The sequence below is a fragment of the Chiloscyllium plagiosum genome, unplaced genomic scaffold (genome assembly GCF_037043375.1).
Source record: "Chiloscyllium plagiosum isolate Xiang-an unplaced genomic scaffold, Cpla_swu_hap1 HiC_scaffold_38, whole genome shotgun sequence".
NCBI lineage: Eukaryota > Metazoa > Chordata > Chondrichthyes > Orectolobiformes > Hemiscylliidae > Chiloscyllium > Chiloscyllium plagiosum.
Genome location: NW_028270176.1, coordinates 33,257,586 through 33,277,148, shown reverse-complemented (window position 1 = coordinate 33,277,148; position 19,563 = coordinate 33,257,586). Strand labels below are relative to the sequence as shown.

General features: G+C 55.5%; 1 protein-coding gene across 1 annotated transcript in view; it reads left to right on the top strand.

Annotated features, from left to right (window-relative positions):
• The window catches only part of LOC122544236 (sialoadhesin-like), a 92,034-nt gene extending 73,750 nt beyond the window's left edge, over window positions 1-18,284 (top strand). The window contains 4 exon segments of the mRNA XM_087980946.1: window positions 7,956-8,249; window positions 8,805-8,907; window positions 11,871-11,952; window positions 14,555-18,284. Coding sequence (XP_087837072.1) covers window positions 7,956-8,249; window positions 8,805-8,907; window positions 11,871-11,952; window positions 14,555-14,791 — 716 coding nt within the window. The 3' untranslated portion in view covers window positions 14,792-18,284.
• Window positions 18,285-19,563: the final 1,279 nt, after the last annotated feature.

The window sequence follows — 19,563 nt, the reverse complement described above, 5'->3', positions numbered from 1 at the left end:
GCAGGTTAGGGTGGATTGGCCATGGGAAATTGTCCCATAGTGCCCAGGGATGTGCAGGTTAGGGTGGATTGGCCATGGGAAATTGTCCCATAGTGCCCAGGGATTTGCAGGTTAGGGTGGATTGGCCATGGGAAATTGTCCCATAGTGCCCAGGGATGTGCAGGTTAGGGTGGATTGGCCATGGGAAATTGTCCCATAGTGCCCAGGGATGTGCAGGTTAGGGTGGATTGGCCATGGGAAATTGTCCCATAGTGCCCAGGGATGTGCAGGTTAGGGTGGATTGGCCATGGGAAATTATCCCATAGTGCCCAGGGATGTGCAGGTTAGGGTGGATTGGCCATGGGAAATTGTCCCATAGTGCCCAGGGATGTGCAGGTTAGGGTGGATTGGCCATGGGAAATTGTCCCATAGTGCCCAGGGATGTGCAGGTTAGGGTGGATTGGCCGTGGGAAATTGTCCCATAGTGCCCAGGGATGTGCAGGTTAGGGTGGATTGGCCATGGGAAATTGTCCCATAGTGTCCAGGGATGTGCAGGTTAGGGTGGATTGGCCATGGGAAATTGTCCCATAGTGCCCAGGGATGTGCAGGTTAGGGTGGATTGGCCATGGGAAATTGTCCCATAGTGCCCAGGGATGTGCAGGTTAGGGTGGATTGGCCATGGGAAATTGTCCCATAGTGCCCAGGGATGTGCAGGTTAGGGTGGGTTGGCGATGGGAAATTGTCCCATAGTGCCCAGGGATGTACAGGTTAGGGTGGGTTGGCGATGGGAAATTGTCCCATAGTGCCCAGGGATGTACAGGTTAGGGTGAATTGGCCATGGGAAATTGTCCCATAGTGCCCAGGGATGTGCAGGTTAGGGTGGATTGGCCATGGGAAATTGTCCCATAGTGCCCAGGGATGTGCAGGTTAGGGTGGATTGGCCATGGGAAATTGTCCCATAGTGTCCAGGGATGTGTAGGTTAGGGTGGATTGGTCATAGGAAATTGTCCCATAGTGTCCAGGGATGTGCAGGTTAGGGTGGATTGGCCGTGGGAAATTGTCCCATAGTGTCCAGGGATGTGCAGGTTAGGGTGGGTTGGCGATGGGAAATTGTCCCATAGTGCCCAGGGATGTACAGGTTAGGGTGAATTGGCCATGGGATTGTCCCATAGTTCCCAGGGATGTGCAGGTTAGGGTGGATTGGCCATAGGAAATTGTCCCATAGTGTCCAGGGATGTGTAGGTTAGGGTGGATTGGCCATGGGATTGTCCCATAGTTCCCAGGGATGTGCAGGTTAGGGTGGATTGGCCATGGGAAATCGTCCCATAGTGCCCAGGGATGTGCAGGTTAGGGTGGGTTGGCCATGGGAAATTGTCCCATAGTGCCCAGGGATGTACAGGTTAGGGTGGATTGGCCGTGGGAAATTGTCCCATAGTGCCCAGGGATGTGCAGGTTAGGGTGGATTGGCCATGGGAAATTGTCCCATAGTGTCCAGGGATGTGCAGGTTAGGGTGGGTTGGCGATGGGAAATTGTCCCATAGTGCCCAGGGATGTACAGGTTAGGGTGAATTGGCCATGGGAAATTGTCCCATAGTGCCCAGGGATGTGCAGGTTAGGGTGGATTGGCCGTGGGAAATTGTCCCATAGTGTCCAGGGATGTGCAGGTTCGGGTGGGTTGGCGATGGGAAATTGTCCCATAGTGCCCAGGGATGTACAGGTTAGGGTGAATTGGCCATGGGATTGTCCCATAGTTCCCAGGGATGTGCAGGTTAGGGTGGATTGGCCATAGGAAATTGTCCCATAGTGTCCAGGGATGTGTAGGTTAGGGTGGATTGGCCATGGGATTGTCCCATAGTTCCCAGGGATGTGCAGGTTAGGGTGGATTGGCCATGGGAAATTGTCCCATAGTGCCCAGGGATGTGCAGGTTAGGGTGGGTTGGCCATGGGAAATTGTCCCATAGTGCCCAGGGATGTACAGGTTAGGGTGGATTGGCCGTGGGAAATTGTCCCATAGTGCCCAGGGATGTGCAGGTTAGGGTGGATTGGCCATGGGAAATTGTCCCATAGTGTCCAGGGATGTGCAGGTTAGGGTGGGTTGGCGATGGGAAATTGTCCCATAGTGCCCAGGGATGTACAGGTTAGGGTGAATTGGCCATGGGAAATTGTCCCATAGTGCCCAGGGATGTGCAGGTTAGGGTGGATTGGCCATGGGAAATTGTCCCATAGTGCCCAGGGATGTGCAGGTTAGGGTGGATTGGCCATGGGAAATTGTCCCATAGTGTCCAGGGATGTGTAGGTTAGGGTGGATTGGTCATAGGAAATTGTCCCATAGCGTCCAGGGATGTGTAGGTTAGGGTGGATTGGCCATGGGATTGTCCCATAGTTCCCACGGATGTGCAGGTTAGGGTGGATTGGCGATGGGAAATTATCCCATAGTGCCCAGGGATGTGCAGGTTAGGGTGGATTGGCCATGGGAAATTGTCCCATAGTGCCCAGGGATGTGCAGGTTAGGGTGGATTGGCCATGGGAAATTGTCCCATAGTGCCCAGGGATGTGCAGGTTAGGGTGGATTGGCCGTGGGAAATTGTCCCATAGTGCCCAGGGATGTGCAGGTTAGGGTGGATTGGCCATGTGAAATTGTCCCATAGTGTCCAGGGATGTGCAGGTTAGGGTGGATTGGCCATGGGAAATTGTCCCATAGTGCCCAGGGATGTGCAGGTTAGGGTGGATTGGCCATGGGAAATTGTCCCATAGTGCCCAGGGATGTGCAGGTTAGGGTGGATTGGCCGTGGGAAATTGTCCCATAGTGCCCAGGGATGTGCAGGTTAGGGTGGGTTGGCGATGGGAAATTGTCCCATAGTGCCCAGGGATGTACAGGTTAGGGTGAATTGGCCATGGGAAATTGTCCCATAGTGCCCAGGGATGTGCAGGTTAGGGTGGATTGGCCATGGGAAATTGTCCCATAGTGCCCAGGGATGTGCAGGTTAGGGTGGATTGACCGTGGGAAATTGTCCCATAGTGCCCAGGGATGTGCAGGTTAGGGTGGATTGGCCGTGGGAAATTGTCCCATAGTGCCCAGGGATGTGCAGGTTAGGGTGGATTGGCCATGGGAAATTGTCCCATAGTGCCCAGGGATGTGCAGGTTAGGGTGGATTGGCCGTGGGAAATTGTCCCATAGTGTCCCAGGGATGTGCAGGTTAGGGTGGGTTGACCGTGGGAAATTGTCCCATAGTGCCCAGGGATGTGCAGGTTAGGGTGGATTGGCCGTGGGAAATTGTCCCATAGTGCCCAGGGATGTGCAGGTTAGGGTGGATTGGCCATGGGAAATTGTCCCATAGTGCCCAGGGATGTGCAGGTTAGGGTGGATTGGCCGTGGGAAATTGTCCCATAGTGCCCAGGGATGTGCAGGTTAGGGTGGGTTGGCGATGGGAAATTGTCCCATAGTGCCCAGGGATGTACAGGTTAGGGTGAATTGGCCATGGGAAATTGTCCCATAGTGCCCAGGGATGTGCAGGTTAGGGTGGATTGGCCATGGGAAATTGTCCCATAGTGTCCAGGGATGTGTAGGTTAGGGTGGATTGGTCATAGGAAATTGTCCCATAGTGTCCAGGGATGTGCAGGTTAGGGTGGATTGGCCGTGGGAAATTGTCCCATAGTGTCCAGGGATGTGCAGGTTAGGGTGGGTTGGCGATGGGAAATTGTCCCATAGTGCCCAGGGATGTACAGGTTAGGGTGAATTGGCCATGGGATTGTCCCATAGTTCCCAGGGATGTGCAGGTTAGGGTGGATTGGCCATAGGAAATTGTCCCATAGTGTCCAGGGATGTGTAGGTTAGGGTGGATTGGCCATGGGATTGTCCCATAGTTCCCAGGGATGTGCAGGTTAGGGTGGATTGGCCATGGGAAACTGTCCCATAGTGCCCAGGGATGTGCAGGTTAGGGTGGGTTGGCCATGGGAAATTGTCCCATAGTGCCCAGGGATGTACAGGTTAGGGTGGATTGGCCGTGGGAAATTGTCCCATAGTGCCCAGGGATGTGCAGGTTAGGGTGGATTGGCCATGGGAAATTGTCCCATAGTGTCCAGGGATGTGCAGGTTAGGGTGGGTTGGCGATGGGAAATTGTCCCATAGTGCCCAGGGATGTACAGGTTAGGGTGAATTGGCCATGGGAAATTGTCCCATAGTGCCCAGGGATGTGCAGGTTAGGGTGGATTGGCCATGGGAAATTGTCCCATAGTGCCCAGGGATGTGCAGGTTAGGGTGGATTGGCCATGGGAAATTGTCCCATAGTGTCCAGGGATGTGTAGGTTAGGGTGGATTGGTCATAGGAAATTGTCCCATAGCGTCCAGGGATGTGTAGGTTAGGGTGGATTGGCCATGGGATTGTCCCATAGTTCCCACGGATGTGCAGGTTAGGGTGGATTGGCCATAGGAAATTGTCCCATAGTGTCCAGGGAAGTGTCGGTTAGGGTGGATTGGCCATGGGATTGTCCCATAGTTCCCAGGGATGTGCAGGTTAGGGTCGATTGGCCATGGGAAATTGTCCCATAGTGCCCAGGGATGTGCAGGTTAGGGTGGATTGGCCATGGGAAATTGTCCCATAGTGCCCAGGGATGTGCAGGTTAGGGTGGATTGGCCATGGGAAATTGTCCCATAGTGTCCAGGGATGTGTAGGTTAGGGTGGATTGGTCATAGGAAATTGTCCCATAGCGTCCAGGGATGTGTAGGTTAGGGTGGATTGGCCATGGGATTGTCCCATAGTTCCCAGGGATGTGCAGGTTAGGGTGGATTGGCCATAGGAAATTGTCCCATAGTGTCCAGGGATGTGTAGGTTAGGGTGGATTGGCCATAGGAAATTGTCCCATAGTGTCCAGGGATGTATAGGTTAGGGTGGATTGGTCATAGGAAATTGTCCCATAGCGCCCAGGGATGTGTAGGTTAGGGTGGATTGGCCATGGGATTGTCCCATAGTTCCCAGGGATGTGCAGGTTAGGGTGGATTGGCCATGGGAAATTGTCCCATAGTGTCCAGGGATGTGTAGGTTAGGGTGGATTGGCCGTGGGAAATTGTCCCAGAGTGCCCAGTGATGTGCAGGTTAGGGTGGGTTGGCTGTGGGAAATTGTCCCATAGTGCCCAGGGATGTGCAGGTTAGGGTGGGTTGGCCATGGGAAATTGTCCCATAGTGTCCAGGGATGTGCAGGTTAGGGTGGGTTGGCCGTGGGAAATTGTCCCACAGTGTCCAGGGATGTGCAGGTTAGGGTGGGTTGGCCATGGGATTGTCCCATAGTTCCCAGGGATGTGCAGGTTAGGGTGGATTGGCCATAGGAAATTGTCCCATAGTGTCCAGGGATGTGTAGGTTAGGGTGGATTGGCCATGGGATTGTCCCATAGTGCCCAGGGATGTACAGGTTAGGGTGGATTGGCCATAGGAAATTGTCCCATAGTGTCCAGGGATGTGTAGGTTAGGGTGGATTGGCCATGGGATTGTCCCATAGTGCCCAGGGATGTGCAGGTTAGGGTGGATTGGCCATGGGAAATTGTCCCATAGTGTCCAGGGATGTGTAGGTTAGGGTGGATTGGTCATAGGAAATTGTCCCATAGCGTCCAGGGATGTGTAGGTTAGGGTGGATTGGCCATGGGATTGTCCCATAGTTCCCAGGGATGTGCAGGTTAGGGTGGATTGGCCATAGGAAATTGTCCCATAGTGTCCAGGGATGTGTAGGTTAGGGTGGATTGGCCATGGGATTGTCCCATAGTGCCCAGGGATGTACAGGTTAGGGTGGATTGGCCATAGGAAATTGTCCCATAGTGTCCAGGGATGTGTAGGTTAGGGTGGATTGGCCATGGGATTGTCCCATAGTGCCCAGGGATGTGCAGGTTCGGGTTGATTGGCCATGGGAAATTGTCCCATAGTGTCCAGGGATGTGCAGGTTAGGGTGGATTGGCCATGGGAAATTGTCCCATAGTGTCCAGGGATGTGCAGGTTAGGGTGGCTTGGCCATGGGAAATTGTCCCATAGTGCCCAGGGATGTGCAGGTTAGGGTGGAGTGGCCATGGGAAATTGTCCCATAGTGTCCAGGGATGTGCAGGTTAGGGTGGATTGGCCATGGGAAATTGTCCCATAGTGCCCAGGGATGTGCAGGTTAGGGTGGATTGGCCATGGGTAATTGTCCCATAGTGTCCAGGGATGTGTAGGTTAGGGTGGATTGGTCATGGGAAATTGTCCCATAGCGTCCAGGGATGTGTAGGTTAGGGTGGATTGGCCATGGGATTGTCCCATAGTTCCCAGGGATGTGCAGGTTAGGGTGGATTGGCCATAGGAAATTGTCCCATAGTGTCCAGGGATGTGTAGGTTAGGGTGGATTGGCCATAGGAAATTGTCCCATAGTGTCCAGGGATGTGTAGGTTAGGGTGGATTGGTCATAGGAAATTGTCCCATAGCGCCCAGGGATGTGTAGGTTAGGGTGGATTGGCCATGGGATTGTCCCATAGTTCCCAGGGATGTGCAGGTTAGGGTGGATTGGCCATGGGAAATTGTCCCATAGTGTCCAGGGATGTGTAGGTTAGGGTGGATTGGCCGTGGGAAATTGTCCCAGAGTGCCCAGTGATGTGCAGGTTAGGGTGGGTTGGCTGTGGGAAATTGTCCCATAGTGCCCAGGGATGTGCAGGTTAGGGTGGGTTGGCCATGGGAAATTGTCCCATAGTGTCCAGGGATGTGCAGGTTAGGGTGGGTTGGCCGTGGGAAATTGTCCCACAGTGTCCAGGGATGTGCAGGTTAGGGTGGGTTGGCCATGGGATTGTCCCATAGTGCCCAGGGATGTGCAGGTTAGGGTGGATTGGCCATAGGAAATTGTCCCATAGTGTCCAGGGATGTGTAGGTTAGGGTGGATTGGTCATAGGAAATTGTCCCATAGCATCCAGGGATGTGTAGGTTAGGGTGGATTGGCCATGGGATTGTCCCATAGTTCCCAGGGATGTGCAGGTTAGGGTGGATTGGCCATAGGAAATTGTCCCATAGTGTCCAGGGATGTGTAGGTTAGGGTGGATTGGCCATGGGATTGTCCCATAGTGCCCAGTGATGTACAGGTTAGGGTGGATTGGCCATAGGAAATTGTCCCATAGTGTCCAGGGATGTGTAGGTTAGGGTGGATTGGCCATGGGATTGTCCCATAGTGCCCAGGGATGTGCAGGTTAGGGTGGATTGGCCATGGGAAATTGTCCCATAGTGTCCAGGGATGTGTAGGTTAGGGTGGATTGGTCATAGGAAATTGTCCCATAGCGTCCAGGGATGTGTAGGTTAGGGTGGATTGGCCATGGGATTGTCCCATAGTTCCCAGGGATGTGCAGGTTAGGGTGGATTGGCCATAGGAAATTGTCCCATAGTGTCCAGGGATGTGTAGGTTAGGGTGGATTGGCCATGGGATTGTCCCATAGTGCCCAGGGATGTACAGGTTAGGGTGGATTGGCCATAGGAAATTGTCCCATAGTGTCCAGGGATGTGTAGGTTAGGGTGGATTGGCCATGGGATTGTCCCATAGTGCCCAGGGATGTGCAGGTTAGGGTGGATTGGCCATGGGAAATTGTCCCATAGTGTCCAGGGATGTACAGGTTAGGGTGGATTGGCCATGGGAAATTGTCCCATAGTGTCCAGGGATGTGCAGGTTAGGGTGGGTTGGCCATGGGAAATTGTCCCATAGTGTCCAGGGATGTGCAGATTAAGGTGGATTGGCCATGGGAAATTGTCCCATAGTGTCCAGGGATGTGCTGGTTAGGTTGGATTGGCCATGGGGAATTGTCCCATAGTGCCCAGGGATGTGCAGGTTAGGGTGTGATTGCTCTTGGGAAGGTCAGTGCAGGCTCGATGGGCTGAATGGCAGCTCTCACAGCCAAACAGAAGAAGAGCAGAAAGATATGTGTCAGTAATCTACACTTCATGGACCTGTCGCTCTCTCTCTCTCTCTCTCTCTTCCTTCCTCAGACGGTCCGGAGATTTCCTGGGAGTCGAAATGTGCAGAGGGGTCAGCGGGGATTACTTGCGTCTGTGCGGCCAACTCCAACCCTCCGGCAGTTATCACCTGGCACCTGCCCCATGCCAACCTCAGCGGTAACCAAACACAGGGAGGGTTTGTGTCTGAGCAGCTCCGAGAGGGGCATCTGGTGAAGGGGTTCCTGATCCTGACGGGACACCAGGATGAAGAGGAACTGGTGGTATCCTGCTCAGTTCGAAACCCCCACGGAGCATCCTCGTTCAAGGTGTACCTCTGGGTCAAAGGTAAGGGTGCCACATCACCGGGCTCACAGGCACAGTCCGATCCCAGAGCTTCAGGGCACGCCAAACCTCCACGTCAACTCAGCACTGACCCTCCGACAGAGCCCACTCCCTCAGCACTGACCCTCCGACAGCGCCCACTCCCTCAGCACTGACCCTCCGACAGTGCCCACTCCCTCAGCACTGACCCTCCGACAGCGCCCACTCCCTCAGCACTGACCCTCCGACAGTGCCCACTCCCTCAGCACTGACCCTCCGACAGTGCCCACTCCCTCAGCACTGACCCTCCGACAGTGCCCACTCCCTCCGCACTGACCCTACGACAGTGCCCACTCCCTCAGCACTGACCCTCCGACAGTACCCACTCCCTCCGCACTGACCCTCCGACAGTGCCCACTCCCTCCGCACTGACCCTTTGACAGTGCAATGTGACTCTTGGTAATGACGCCAGTCTGTGTGTGAGACAGTGCCTCTCTCTGTCAGATATAACAGTGATGTCAGACTCGGGTATCTCCTCCCGAGCATCTACTCAGGGTGCGTCTTGAATTTCTATTTCAGAGGAGCGACACCTTGTGAACTTGGTGTTGTCTGTTATGGTTGGAGCCCTCGCCATGCTCGTCATGATGCTGTTACTGTGTTTGACCTCTCTCTTCTGTCAAAGGTAAGTAACCTCTCCCTGTCCGGAAAAGACAACAGTGTTCCCACTTTCACCCTACTCAGGACTGCAGCCTTTACATTCTCCCTGTCCCTCTCAAACCCAGCTGGTTTAACCAGAACTGTCTGCTGTCCTCCGAGTGTGGGTCTAACTGAGGGATAGGGAGACTGGAACTGTGCACAGTGCTCCAAGTGTGGGTCTGACTCAGGGATACGAGACTGGAACTGTGCACGGTGCTCCGAGTGTGGGTCTAACTGAGGGATACGGAGACTGGAACTGTGCACAGTGCTCCGAGTGTGGGTCTAACTGAGGGATACGGAGACTGGAACTGTGCACAGTGCTCCGAGTGTGTCTAACTGAGGGATACGGAGACTGGAACTGTGCACAGTGCTCCAAGTGTGTCTAACTGAGGGATACGGAGACTGGAACTGTGCACGGTGCTCCGAGTGTGGGTCTGACTGAGGGATACAGAGACTGGAACTGTGCACTGTGCTCCGAGTGTGGGTCTGACTGAGGGATACGGAGACTGGAACTGTGCACGGTGCTCCGAGTGTGGGTCTAACTGAGGGATACGGAGACTGGAACTGTGCACTGTGCTCCGAGTGTGGGTCTAACTGAGGGATACGGAGACTGGAACTGTGCACGGTGCTCCGAGTGAGGGTCTAACTGAGCGATACAGAGAGTGGAACTGTGCACTGTGCTCTGAGTGTGGGTCTAACTGAGGGATACGGAGACTGGAACTGTGCACGGTGCTCCGAGTGTGGGTCTAACTGAGGGATACGGAGACTGGAACTGTGCACGGTGCTCCGAGTGTGGGTCTAACTGAGGGATACAGAGACTGGAACTGTGCACGGTGCTCCGAGTGTGGGTCTAACTGTGGGATACGGAGACTGGAACTGTGCACAGTGCTCCGATTGTGGGTCTGACTGAGGGATACAGAGACTGGAACTGTGCACGGTGCTCCGAGTGTGGGTCTAACTGAGGGATACGGAGACTGGAACTGTGCACGGTGCTCCGAGTGTGGGTCTAACTGAGGGATACGGAGACTGGAACTGTGCACGGTGCTCCGAGTGTGGGTCTAACTGAGGGATACGGAGACTGGAACTGTGCACAGTGCTCCGAGTGTGGGTCTAACTGAGGGATACAGAGACTGGAACTGTGCACGGTGCTCCGAGTGTGGGTCTAACTGAGGGATACGGAGACTGGAACTGTGCACGGTGCTCCGAGTGTGGGTCTAACTGAGGGATACGGAGACTGGAACTGTGCACAGTGCTCCGAGTGTGGGTCTAACTGAGGGATATGGAGACTGGAACTGTGCACGGTGCTCCGAGTGTGGGTCTAACTGAGGGATACGGAGACTGGAACTGTGCACAGTGCTCCGAGTGTGGGTCTGACTGAGGGATACAGAGACTGGAACTGTGCACGGTGCTCCGAGTGTGGGTCTAACTGAGGGATACGGAGACTGGAATTGTGCACAGTGCTCCGAGTGTGGGTCTGACTGAGGGATACGGAGACTGGAACTGTGCACAGTGCTCCGAGTGTGGGTCTAGCTGAGGGATACGGAGACAGGAACTGTGCACGGTGCTCCGAGTGTGGGTCTGACTGAGGGATACAGAGACTGGAACTGTGCACGGTGCTCCGAGTGTGGGTCTGACTGAGGGATACGGAGACTGGAACTGTGCACGGTGCTCCGAGTGTGGGTCTGACTGAGGGATACAGAGACTGGAACTGTGCACGGTGCTCCGAGTGTGGGTCTGACTGAGGGGTACGGAGACTGGAACTGTGCACGGTGCTCCGAGTGTGGGTCTGACTGAGGGATACGGAGACTGGAACTGTGCACAGTGCTCCGAGTGTGGGTCTAACTGAGGGATACGGAGACTGGAACTGTGCACGGTGCTCCGAGTGTGGGTCTGACTGAGGGATACGGAGACTGGAACTGTGCACAGTGCTCCGAGTGTGGGTCTGACTGAGGGATACGGAGACTGGAACTGTGCACAGTGCTCCGAGTGTGGGTATAACTGAGGGATACGGAGACTGGAACTGTGCACGGTGCTCCGAGTGTGGGTATAACTGAGGGATACGGAGACTGGAACTGTGCACGGTGCTCCGAGTGTGGGTCTAACTGAGGGATACGGAGACTGGAACTGTGCACAGTGCTCCGAGTGTGGGTCTAACTGAGGGATACGGAGACTGGAACTGTGCACAGTGCTCCGAGTGTGGGTCTAACTGAGGGATACGGAGACTGGAACTGTGCACAGTGCTCCGAGTGTGGGTCTAACTGAGGGATACGGAGACTGGAACTGTGCACAGTGCTCCGAGTGTGGGTCTAACTGAGGGATACGGAGACTGGAACTGTGCACGGTGCTCCGAGTGTGGGTCTGACTGAGGGATACAGAGACTGGAACTGTGCACGGTGCTCCGAGTGTGGGTCTAACTGAGGGATACGGAGACTGGAACTGTGCACGGTTCTCCGAGTGTGTGTGTGTGTGTGTATTCGTGCCTGTGTCCGTGCGTGTGTGTCCGTGCGAGTGTGTCCGTGTGTGTGTGTGCGTGCGTGTGTCCCTGCGTGTGTGTCCCTGCGTGTGTGTGAGAGTGTGTTTGTGAGAGTGTGTGTGTGTGAGTCCATGTGTGTGAGAGTGTGCGTGTGTGCGTGTGTGTGTATTCGTGCGTGTGTCCGTGCGTGTGTGTGTGCGTGCGAGTGTGTGCCTGTGCGTGTGTGTGTATATGCGTGTGTGCGTGCGTGTGTGTGTGAGTGTGTGTCTGTGTGTGTGTGAGTGTGTGTGAGTGTGTGTGTGTGTGTGCGTGTGTGTGTGTGAGTGTGTGCGTGTGTGTGCCTGTGTGCTTGCGTGTGTGTGCGTGTGTGTGTGCGTGTGTGAGTGTGTGTGCGTGTGTGCGTGTGTGTGTCTGTGTGCTTGCGTGTGTGTGCGTGTGCGGGAGTTTGTGAACTGTGCCTTGTGTCTCTCCAACAGAAAGAGAAAGGAGCATGTCTTTGAAGCGACCGAGATGGAGGAACTGACTGTCCAACCACAGCCTGCCCGTCCTGCGAGCCGGGTAAAGCCTGATTTCCATACTCAGACAGCCGTAGAGAGTGACAGGATAAGGCCCTTCGTCCCATCAAGACCGTGCTGACTAGAAACCTCCTCCTGTCCCATTTCCCTCTCTTTCCCTACCCTTGGCATCGCAAATCCACTTCTAAACACATCTGAGGGTTTCCAATCCTCTCAGACAGTGATGTCCCGCTATCCCCACCCTCCCCTTATGGGTGAGCCAATAGTTTCCCCATGCTCCCACCTTTCAACCCACACCCCCTGGTCATTAATCCATCAGTCCAGGGGGAAAAAATACATCTTCCAATCTCTCTCCAATTCTGAAACACCCCAGGACCAGGCAACATCCTGGTAAATCTCCCGCCACCTCCTCTCCCAGTCGATCCCAATTTCTCTCCAACACGGAACATAGAACATTCCAGCGCAGTACAGGCCCTTCGGCCCTCGATGTTGTTCCGACCTGTGGAACCAATCTGAAGCCCATCTACTGTTCCATCCTCGTCCATATGCCTATCCCATGGCCGTTTAAATGCCCTTAAAGTTGCTGCGTCTCCTACTGTTGTGGGCAGTGTGTTCCACACCCTTACTACTCTCTGAGTGAAGAAACTCCCTCTGACATCTGTCCTATATCTATCACCCCTCAATTTAAAGCTGTGTCCCCTCGTGCTCGCCACCACTATCCGAGGGAAAAGGCTCTCCCTGCCCACCCTATCTAACCCTCTGATTATCTTATACGCCTCAATTAAGTCACCTCTCAGCCGCCTTCTCTCTAACGAGAACAGCCTCAGGTCCCTCAGCCTTCCCTCCAGACCAGGCAACATCCTGGTAAATCTCCCTCCTACTCCCCCCACAGTCTATCCCAATCTCTCTCCAACACTGAATCACCCCAGGACCAGGCAACATCCTGGTAAATCTCCTCTGTACCCTTTCCAAAGCTTCCACATCCTTCCCATAATGCGGTGACCAGAACTGTACACAATACTCCAAGTGCGGCCGCACCAGAGTTTTGTACAGCTGCAGCATGACCTCATGGCTCCGGAACTCAGTCCCTCTCCCAGTAAAAGCTAACACACCGTACGCCTTCTTACCAACCCTGTCAACCTGGGTGGCAACTTTCAGAGATCTATGTACCTGGACACCGAGATCTCTCTCTTATCTACACGGCCAAGAATCTGACCATTAGCCCAGTACTCTGCATTCCTGTTACTCCTTCCAAAGTGAATCACCTCACACTTTTCTGCATTAAACTCCATTTGCCATCTCTCAGCCCAGCTCTGCAGCTTATCTGTGTCTCTCTGTAACCTACAACATCCTTTGTCACTATCCACAACCCCACCGACCTTAGTGTCATCCGCAAATTTACTAACCCACCCTTCTACGTCCTCATCCAGGTCATTTATAATAATGATAAACAGCAGTGGGCCCAAAAACAGATCCTTGCGGTACCCCACTAGCAACTAACCTCCAGGATTAACATTTCCCATCAACCACCACCCACCACCCCAGCTAGCCAATTACTGATCCAAACCGCCAAATCCCCCTCAATCCCATGCCTCTGTATTTTGTACAATAGCCTATCGTGGGGAACCTTATCGAATGCCTTACTGAAATCCATATACACCACAGCAAAAGTGAGTACTGCAGATGCTGGAGGTCTGAGCTTAATTATCATCCCAAGGCCCACAAAAGGGTAGTTTGAGTTAAATGTGCGAGTTGCTTTTGAGTCCATTTCTGCAGCCTGCTTGTGGCTGTCACTCCCCCCGCCCTGCAGGTTCAGGTTAATTCGGTTAACTGGCTCACTTAGTTAATAAACATTTTGACGTCCCAACTGCAGAGGGGGAGGTTTACCCCCGCCCCCTCCGGTTGAGGTGACTCTGGAACACCGGGGAAGTGGGGGAGAGGGACAGGGGAGAATCGGGGGGGGGGGGGGGGAAGCACTCTACCGTTCCCCCCAACTCCCTGAAACCTCCTCTGAAAGATCTGTCCCAGTCAGTCGGAGCCGATTTGAAAGTGGTTGGATTTCTTTCTGTTGGGGTTAAGGGTTCCGGAGAGAAGGTGTAGAGCAGTCCTCTCATTGAGAAAGGAGACAGGCTGGAGGGGCTGAATGGCCTCCTGTTCCTGTGTAACAGGCTGGAGGAGGGGGGGCTGAATGGTCTCCTGTTCCTGTGTAACAGGCTGGAGGAGGAGGGGCTGAATGGCCTCCTGTTCCTGTGTAACAGGCTGGAGGAGGAGGGGCTGAATGGCCTCCTGTTCCTGTGTAACAGGCTGGAGGAGGAGGGGCTGAATGGCCTCCTGTTCCTGTGTAACAGGCTGGAGGAGGAGGGGCTGAATGGCCTCCTGTTCCTGTGTAACAGGCTGGAGGAGGAGGGGAGCTGAATGGCCTCCTGTTCCTGTGTAACAGGCTGGAGGAGGGGGAGGGGCTGAATGGCCTCCTGTTCCTGTGTAACAGGCTGGAGGAGGGGGAGGGGCTGAATGGCCTCCTGTTCCAGTGTAACAGGCTGGAGGAGGGGAGGGGCTGAATGGCCTCCTGTTCCAGTGTCACAGGCTGGAGGAGGGGAGGGGCTGAATGGCCTCCTGCGATATTGATTGACTGGTTTGTGTTACAGGAGATGGAGGACGAGGTGGAGGAGATGGAGGACGAGGTGGAGGACGAGGCTGAGTGCGGGTGTGAGGGAGGGAGTGAGGTGAACGCGGTGAGGCTGACGGAGAACGGGGAGCATCCCCCCGTGTCTGACGATGTGGAACTGCACTACGCCTGCATCGATTTCACCAAGTCCCAGTCCTCCCATGGAATCGTGGGCGACAGGGACAGTACCCAGTACGCTGAGATCAAACTGCAGTGAGGCGCCCCCCACCCCATGCCCCCTCACCTGCTGTTCACACACCCATCACCTCGCCCGGACACCGAGGGCACAAACTGGGCTCCCTCCGCTTCCCGAAAACCCAGCCCATTCCCCACTACCTTACTCCCACACTCACACCGAGTTCCTCTCAAAACCCCCCCCCAACCTCTGTAACCCCCTCCAGCCCCTACACACCCTCCCTATCTCTGTAACCCCCTCCAGCCCCTACGCCCCCTCCCTATCTCTGTAACCCCCCTCCAGCCCCTACACCCCCTCCCTATCTCTGTAACCCCTTCCAGCCCCTACACCCCCTCCCTATCTCTGTAACCCCCTCCAGCCCCTACACCCCCTCCCTATCTCTGTAACCCCCTCCAGCCCCTACACCCCCTCCCTATCTCTGTAACCCCCTCCAGCACCTACACCCCCTCCCTATCTCTGTAACCCCCTCCAGCCCCTATGCCCCCTCCCTATCTCTGTCACCCCCTCCAGCCCCTACACCCCCTCCCTATCTCTGTAACCCCCTCCAGCCCCTACACCCCCTCCCTATCTCTGTAACCCCCTCCAGCCCCCACACCCCCTCCCTATCTCTGTAACCCCCTCCAGCCCCTACACCCCTCCCTATCTCTGTAACCCCCTCCAGCCCCTACACCCCCTCCCTATCTCTGTAACCCCCTCCAGCCCCTACACTCCCTCCCTATCTCTGTAACCCCCTCCAGTCCCTACACCCCCTCCCTATCTCTGTAACCCCCTCCAGCCCCTATACCCCCTCCCTATCTCTGTAACCCCTTCCAGCCCCTACACCCCCTCCCTATCTCTGTAACCCCCTCCAGCCCCTACACCCCCTCCCTATCTCTGTAACTCCCTCCAGCCCCTACACTCCCTCCCTATCTCTGTAACCCCCTCCAGCCCCTACACCCCCTCCCTATCTCTGTAACCCCCTCCAGCCCCTATGCCCCCTCCCTATCTCTGTCACCCCCTCCAGCCCCTACACCCCCTCCCTATCTCTGTAACCCCCTCCAGCCCCTACACCCCCTCCCTATCTCTGTAACCCCCTCCAGCCCCCACACCCCCTCCCTATCTCTGTAACCCCCTCCAGCCCCTACACCCCTCCCTATCTCTGTAACCCCCTCCAGCCCCTACACCCCCTCCCTATCTCTGTAACCCCCTCCAGCCCCTACACTCCCTCCCTATCTCTGTAACCCCCTCCAGTCCCTACACCCCCTCCCTATCTCTGTAACCCCCTCCAGCCCCTATACCCCCTCCCTATCTCTGTAACCCCTTCCAGCCCCTACACCCCCTCCCTATCTCTGTAACCCCCTCCAGCCCCTACACCCCCTCCCTATCTCTGTAACTCCCTCCAGCCCCTACACTCCCTCCCTATCTCTGTAACCCCCTCCAGCCCCTACACCCCCTCCCTATCTCTGTAACCCCCTCCAGCCCCTACACCCCCTCCCTACCTCTGTGATAGTACAGGTCGATGTCCTCCCGGGAATTGGAGGTGGTATGTTGGAGGTTGGGGGTTGTGGGGGTGGTTGACGTATTTGCCCCGTGAGGGGGGGGGGGGCCGGTCTCCCTTTTGGGGATTGTCTCCAGGAAGCAGTCTGGCCCCTCGGCTTCCTCTGGGGGGGGGGTGTGAACCTGCCTCTGCCTCTCCCTCAGGGTGAGGCCTGATGCTCAGCCCTGCCCTCCTCCCCAAGGTGGCTGCACCCGGAATCCTGGCACCGACGGAATCTGCCCTCGACCCCTCCCCTCGGAATCTCCCTCCCGGACCCAGCTCCGAGTGTGGGTATCCGGCCCTAACCCCCTGCGCAGATCTCTCTCTCTCTCTCTCTCTATCCCGGTCTCCCCCCAACTTCCCAAGGTGAATGTAACCGGGAAGGGGCACGTCTCCCCCCAGCCCCCCCACCCCATCCCGTTTTGGGAACTGCTCCGTTATCGGAAACATTTCCCGTTTAAATCTCCCACACCACCACCTTCCCCTCGTGTTCCTGACCGGAATCCCCCTGTGCCTTCCCAGTTCACTTTACTGATCTCCTTCCCGGAGTCGATCGCTGGAGACCTTTCGGCCCATTGTGTTGAGACTGCCCCCCACTTTCCATTGCGAGAGGGATGTAGCGGGGGACACGGCAGAGCAGTGGGATCTGGGAGACCGAACAGTCAGCACGTCCCCCGATGGGTGGGAAGTGTCGGCCGTTATTACAAGGGGTAGAAAGTTTGGGAAGTCTTGCTCCCACTGTACTGGGGAGGGAATGTTTGCTTCCTCCCCCCCCCCCCCCCCCACCCCTCCCCGCTTCCCCCTTCATGGGGGGGGAGTCTAGAACGAGAGCAAGGGGTGGAGTTATAGAAGGGGAGGGAGTCACCCGTTGAAGATGGAGATGAGGAGGAATTTCTTCAGTATGGGGGGGGAGGAATCGTTCATCAGTGGGATTTTACCCACCCCCCCCGCCTCAGTGAGTGGATGGGTGGGGGCGGGGGGAGGGGGGGGGTGCCGAGTCCCTGAAGACAGGGCTTTCTGAAAGTCGAACATCACGGTGAAACGTTTTGTAAGTCAAAATTCCATGAAGCGAAGACGCAATTGCTTTCCTTGTAAAAATGAAAATCCTCATCCGATTTCTTTCGGTTGGCGAGAACAGGTACTCATTCCGGTCTTTGGTAAAGGGGAAGTGGCGTAAAGGGAACTTTCAAACAGCCGAGATATTCGAGGCTCCAGTTAGACCCCACCACAGGGTTCGGAAAAGATTTACAAGGAGGTTGGAGGGTCTGAGCTACAGGGAGAGGCTGAACAGGCTGGGGCTGTTTTCCCTGGAGCGTCGGAGGCTGAGGGGTGACCTTATAGAGGTTTATAAAATCATGAGGGACATGGATAGGGTAAATAGACAAGGTCTTTTCCCCCTGGGGTGGGGGAGTCCAGAACTAGAGGGGCATAGGTTTAGGGTGAGAGGGGAAAGTTATAAAAGAGACCTAAGGGGCAACTTTTTCACCCAGAGGGTGGTACGTGTGTGGAATGAGCTGCCAGAGGAAGTGGTGGAGGCTGGTACAATGACAGCATTTAAAAGGCACCTGGATGGGGACATGAATAGGAAGGGTTTGGAGGGATATGGGCCGGGTGCTGGCAGGTGGGACTAGATCAGGTTGGGATATCTGGGTCAGCACGGACGGGTTGGACCGAAGGGTCTGTTTCCTCGCTGTGTGATTCTATTGTGAGAGAGAGCACTGGAGGAGACCGACGTCTGGACGAGCGGGAGAGCAGCAAACGTGACGGGGTGAATGGCCTCCTTCGAGCAAACGTGGTTGGGGTTTGGTAACGGTGCGGAATTTCCCAGCGTGCTCTCAGGAAGAGGTTTGGATGGAGGGGATCTCCAGGACTGTAAGGATGGATTGTTGCCCGACATGGTGATTTGATGGGCAGTCGGGCGTGTCTGTAGCGAGACAGGAAGCCACCGTGTATTTCACACGCGTGGCACAGACCGTGAAGTAAAATACTTGGCCTCGATTCGCAATGTTCAGACAAAACTCTGTCTCGCTTCTCTCTCTCTCTCTCTCTCTCTCGGGGTGGTGGGAGGGGATGTGGGCATTACAGAGTCTGATCCCAGTACCTAATCATGCCCCGCGCTAACCCAACGAAGGGGTACCCACTCCCTCCAAGCGAGAAAAGGGGGTCTACGCTGCCTCTGTCCAGGATTTTGGGGGAGATCTCGCAGAGGGAGCACAGGGCACAGCAGGATCCCACGGTGTGGGGTTTGAACTGATCACTGGCATGGCTCAGAGTGACAGCTGACCTCCCAGCGACCCCGGGAGTCCCGCTCTCCATCACCGTCCTCCTGTAACTCTCCCCGCGTCGCTCTGAACATTTGGACTCAGTGCCTGGCCCCCCGCACTGCTCACAGCTACCCCCCTCCTTAACCCTTCGCTCCCCTCTCCATTTCCATCCCAATCCCCAGGCCTCTCCTTCTCCCCCAGTCTCCCTCAGCACTGACCCTCCGACAGTGCCCACTCCCTCAGCACTGACCCTCCGACAGTGCGGCACTCCCTCAGCACTGACCCTCCGACAGTGCCCACTCCCTCAGCACTGACCCTCCGACAGTGCCCACTCCCTCAGCACTGACCCTCCGACAGTGCCCACTCCCTCAGCACTGACCCTCCGACAGTGCGGCACTCCCTCAGCACTGACCCTCCGACAGTGCCCACTCCCTCAGCACTGACCCTCCAACAGTGCCCACTCCCTCAGCACTGACCCTCCGACAGTGCCCACTCCCTCAGCACTGACCCTCCGACAGTGCCCACTCCCTCAGCACTGACCCTCCAACAGTGCCCACTCCCTCAGCACTGACCCTCCGACAGTGCCCACTCCCTCAGCACTGACCCTCCAACAGTGCCCACTCCCTCAGCACTGACCCTCCGACAGTGCCCACTCCCTCAGCACTGACCCTCCAACAGTGCCCACTCCCTCAGCACTGACCCTCCAACAGTGCCCACTCCCTCAGCACTGACCCTCCAACAGTGCCCACTCCCTCAGAACTGACCCTCCCTCAGAGATAGAGAAACGTCTCTGATCCTCTCAGGGTCTGTGTGTCAGTGTTCCCTCTGGGGATTTGATGCACATTAACAGAATCTCTTCAGTCCTTTAATTGCAAATTTATAGTCACATGTCAGTGAAAGTACAATCACTCAAATGGCGCCCAGTCTGACTGGGGGTTATGTACAATGTCATCGCAACTTTATTTAGAGATCATTAATTACTCTTTACCATCTCTAGCTGTCTGTCCCAATAT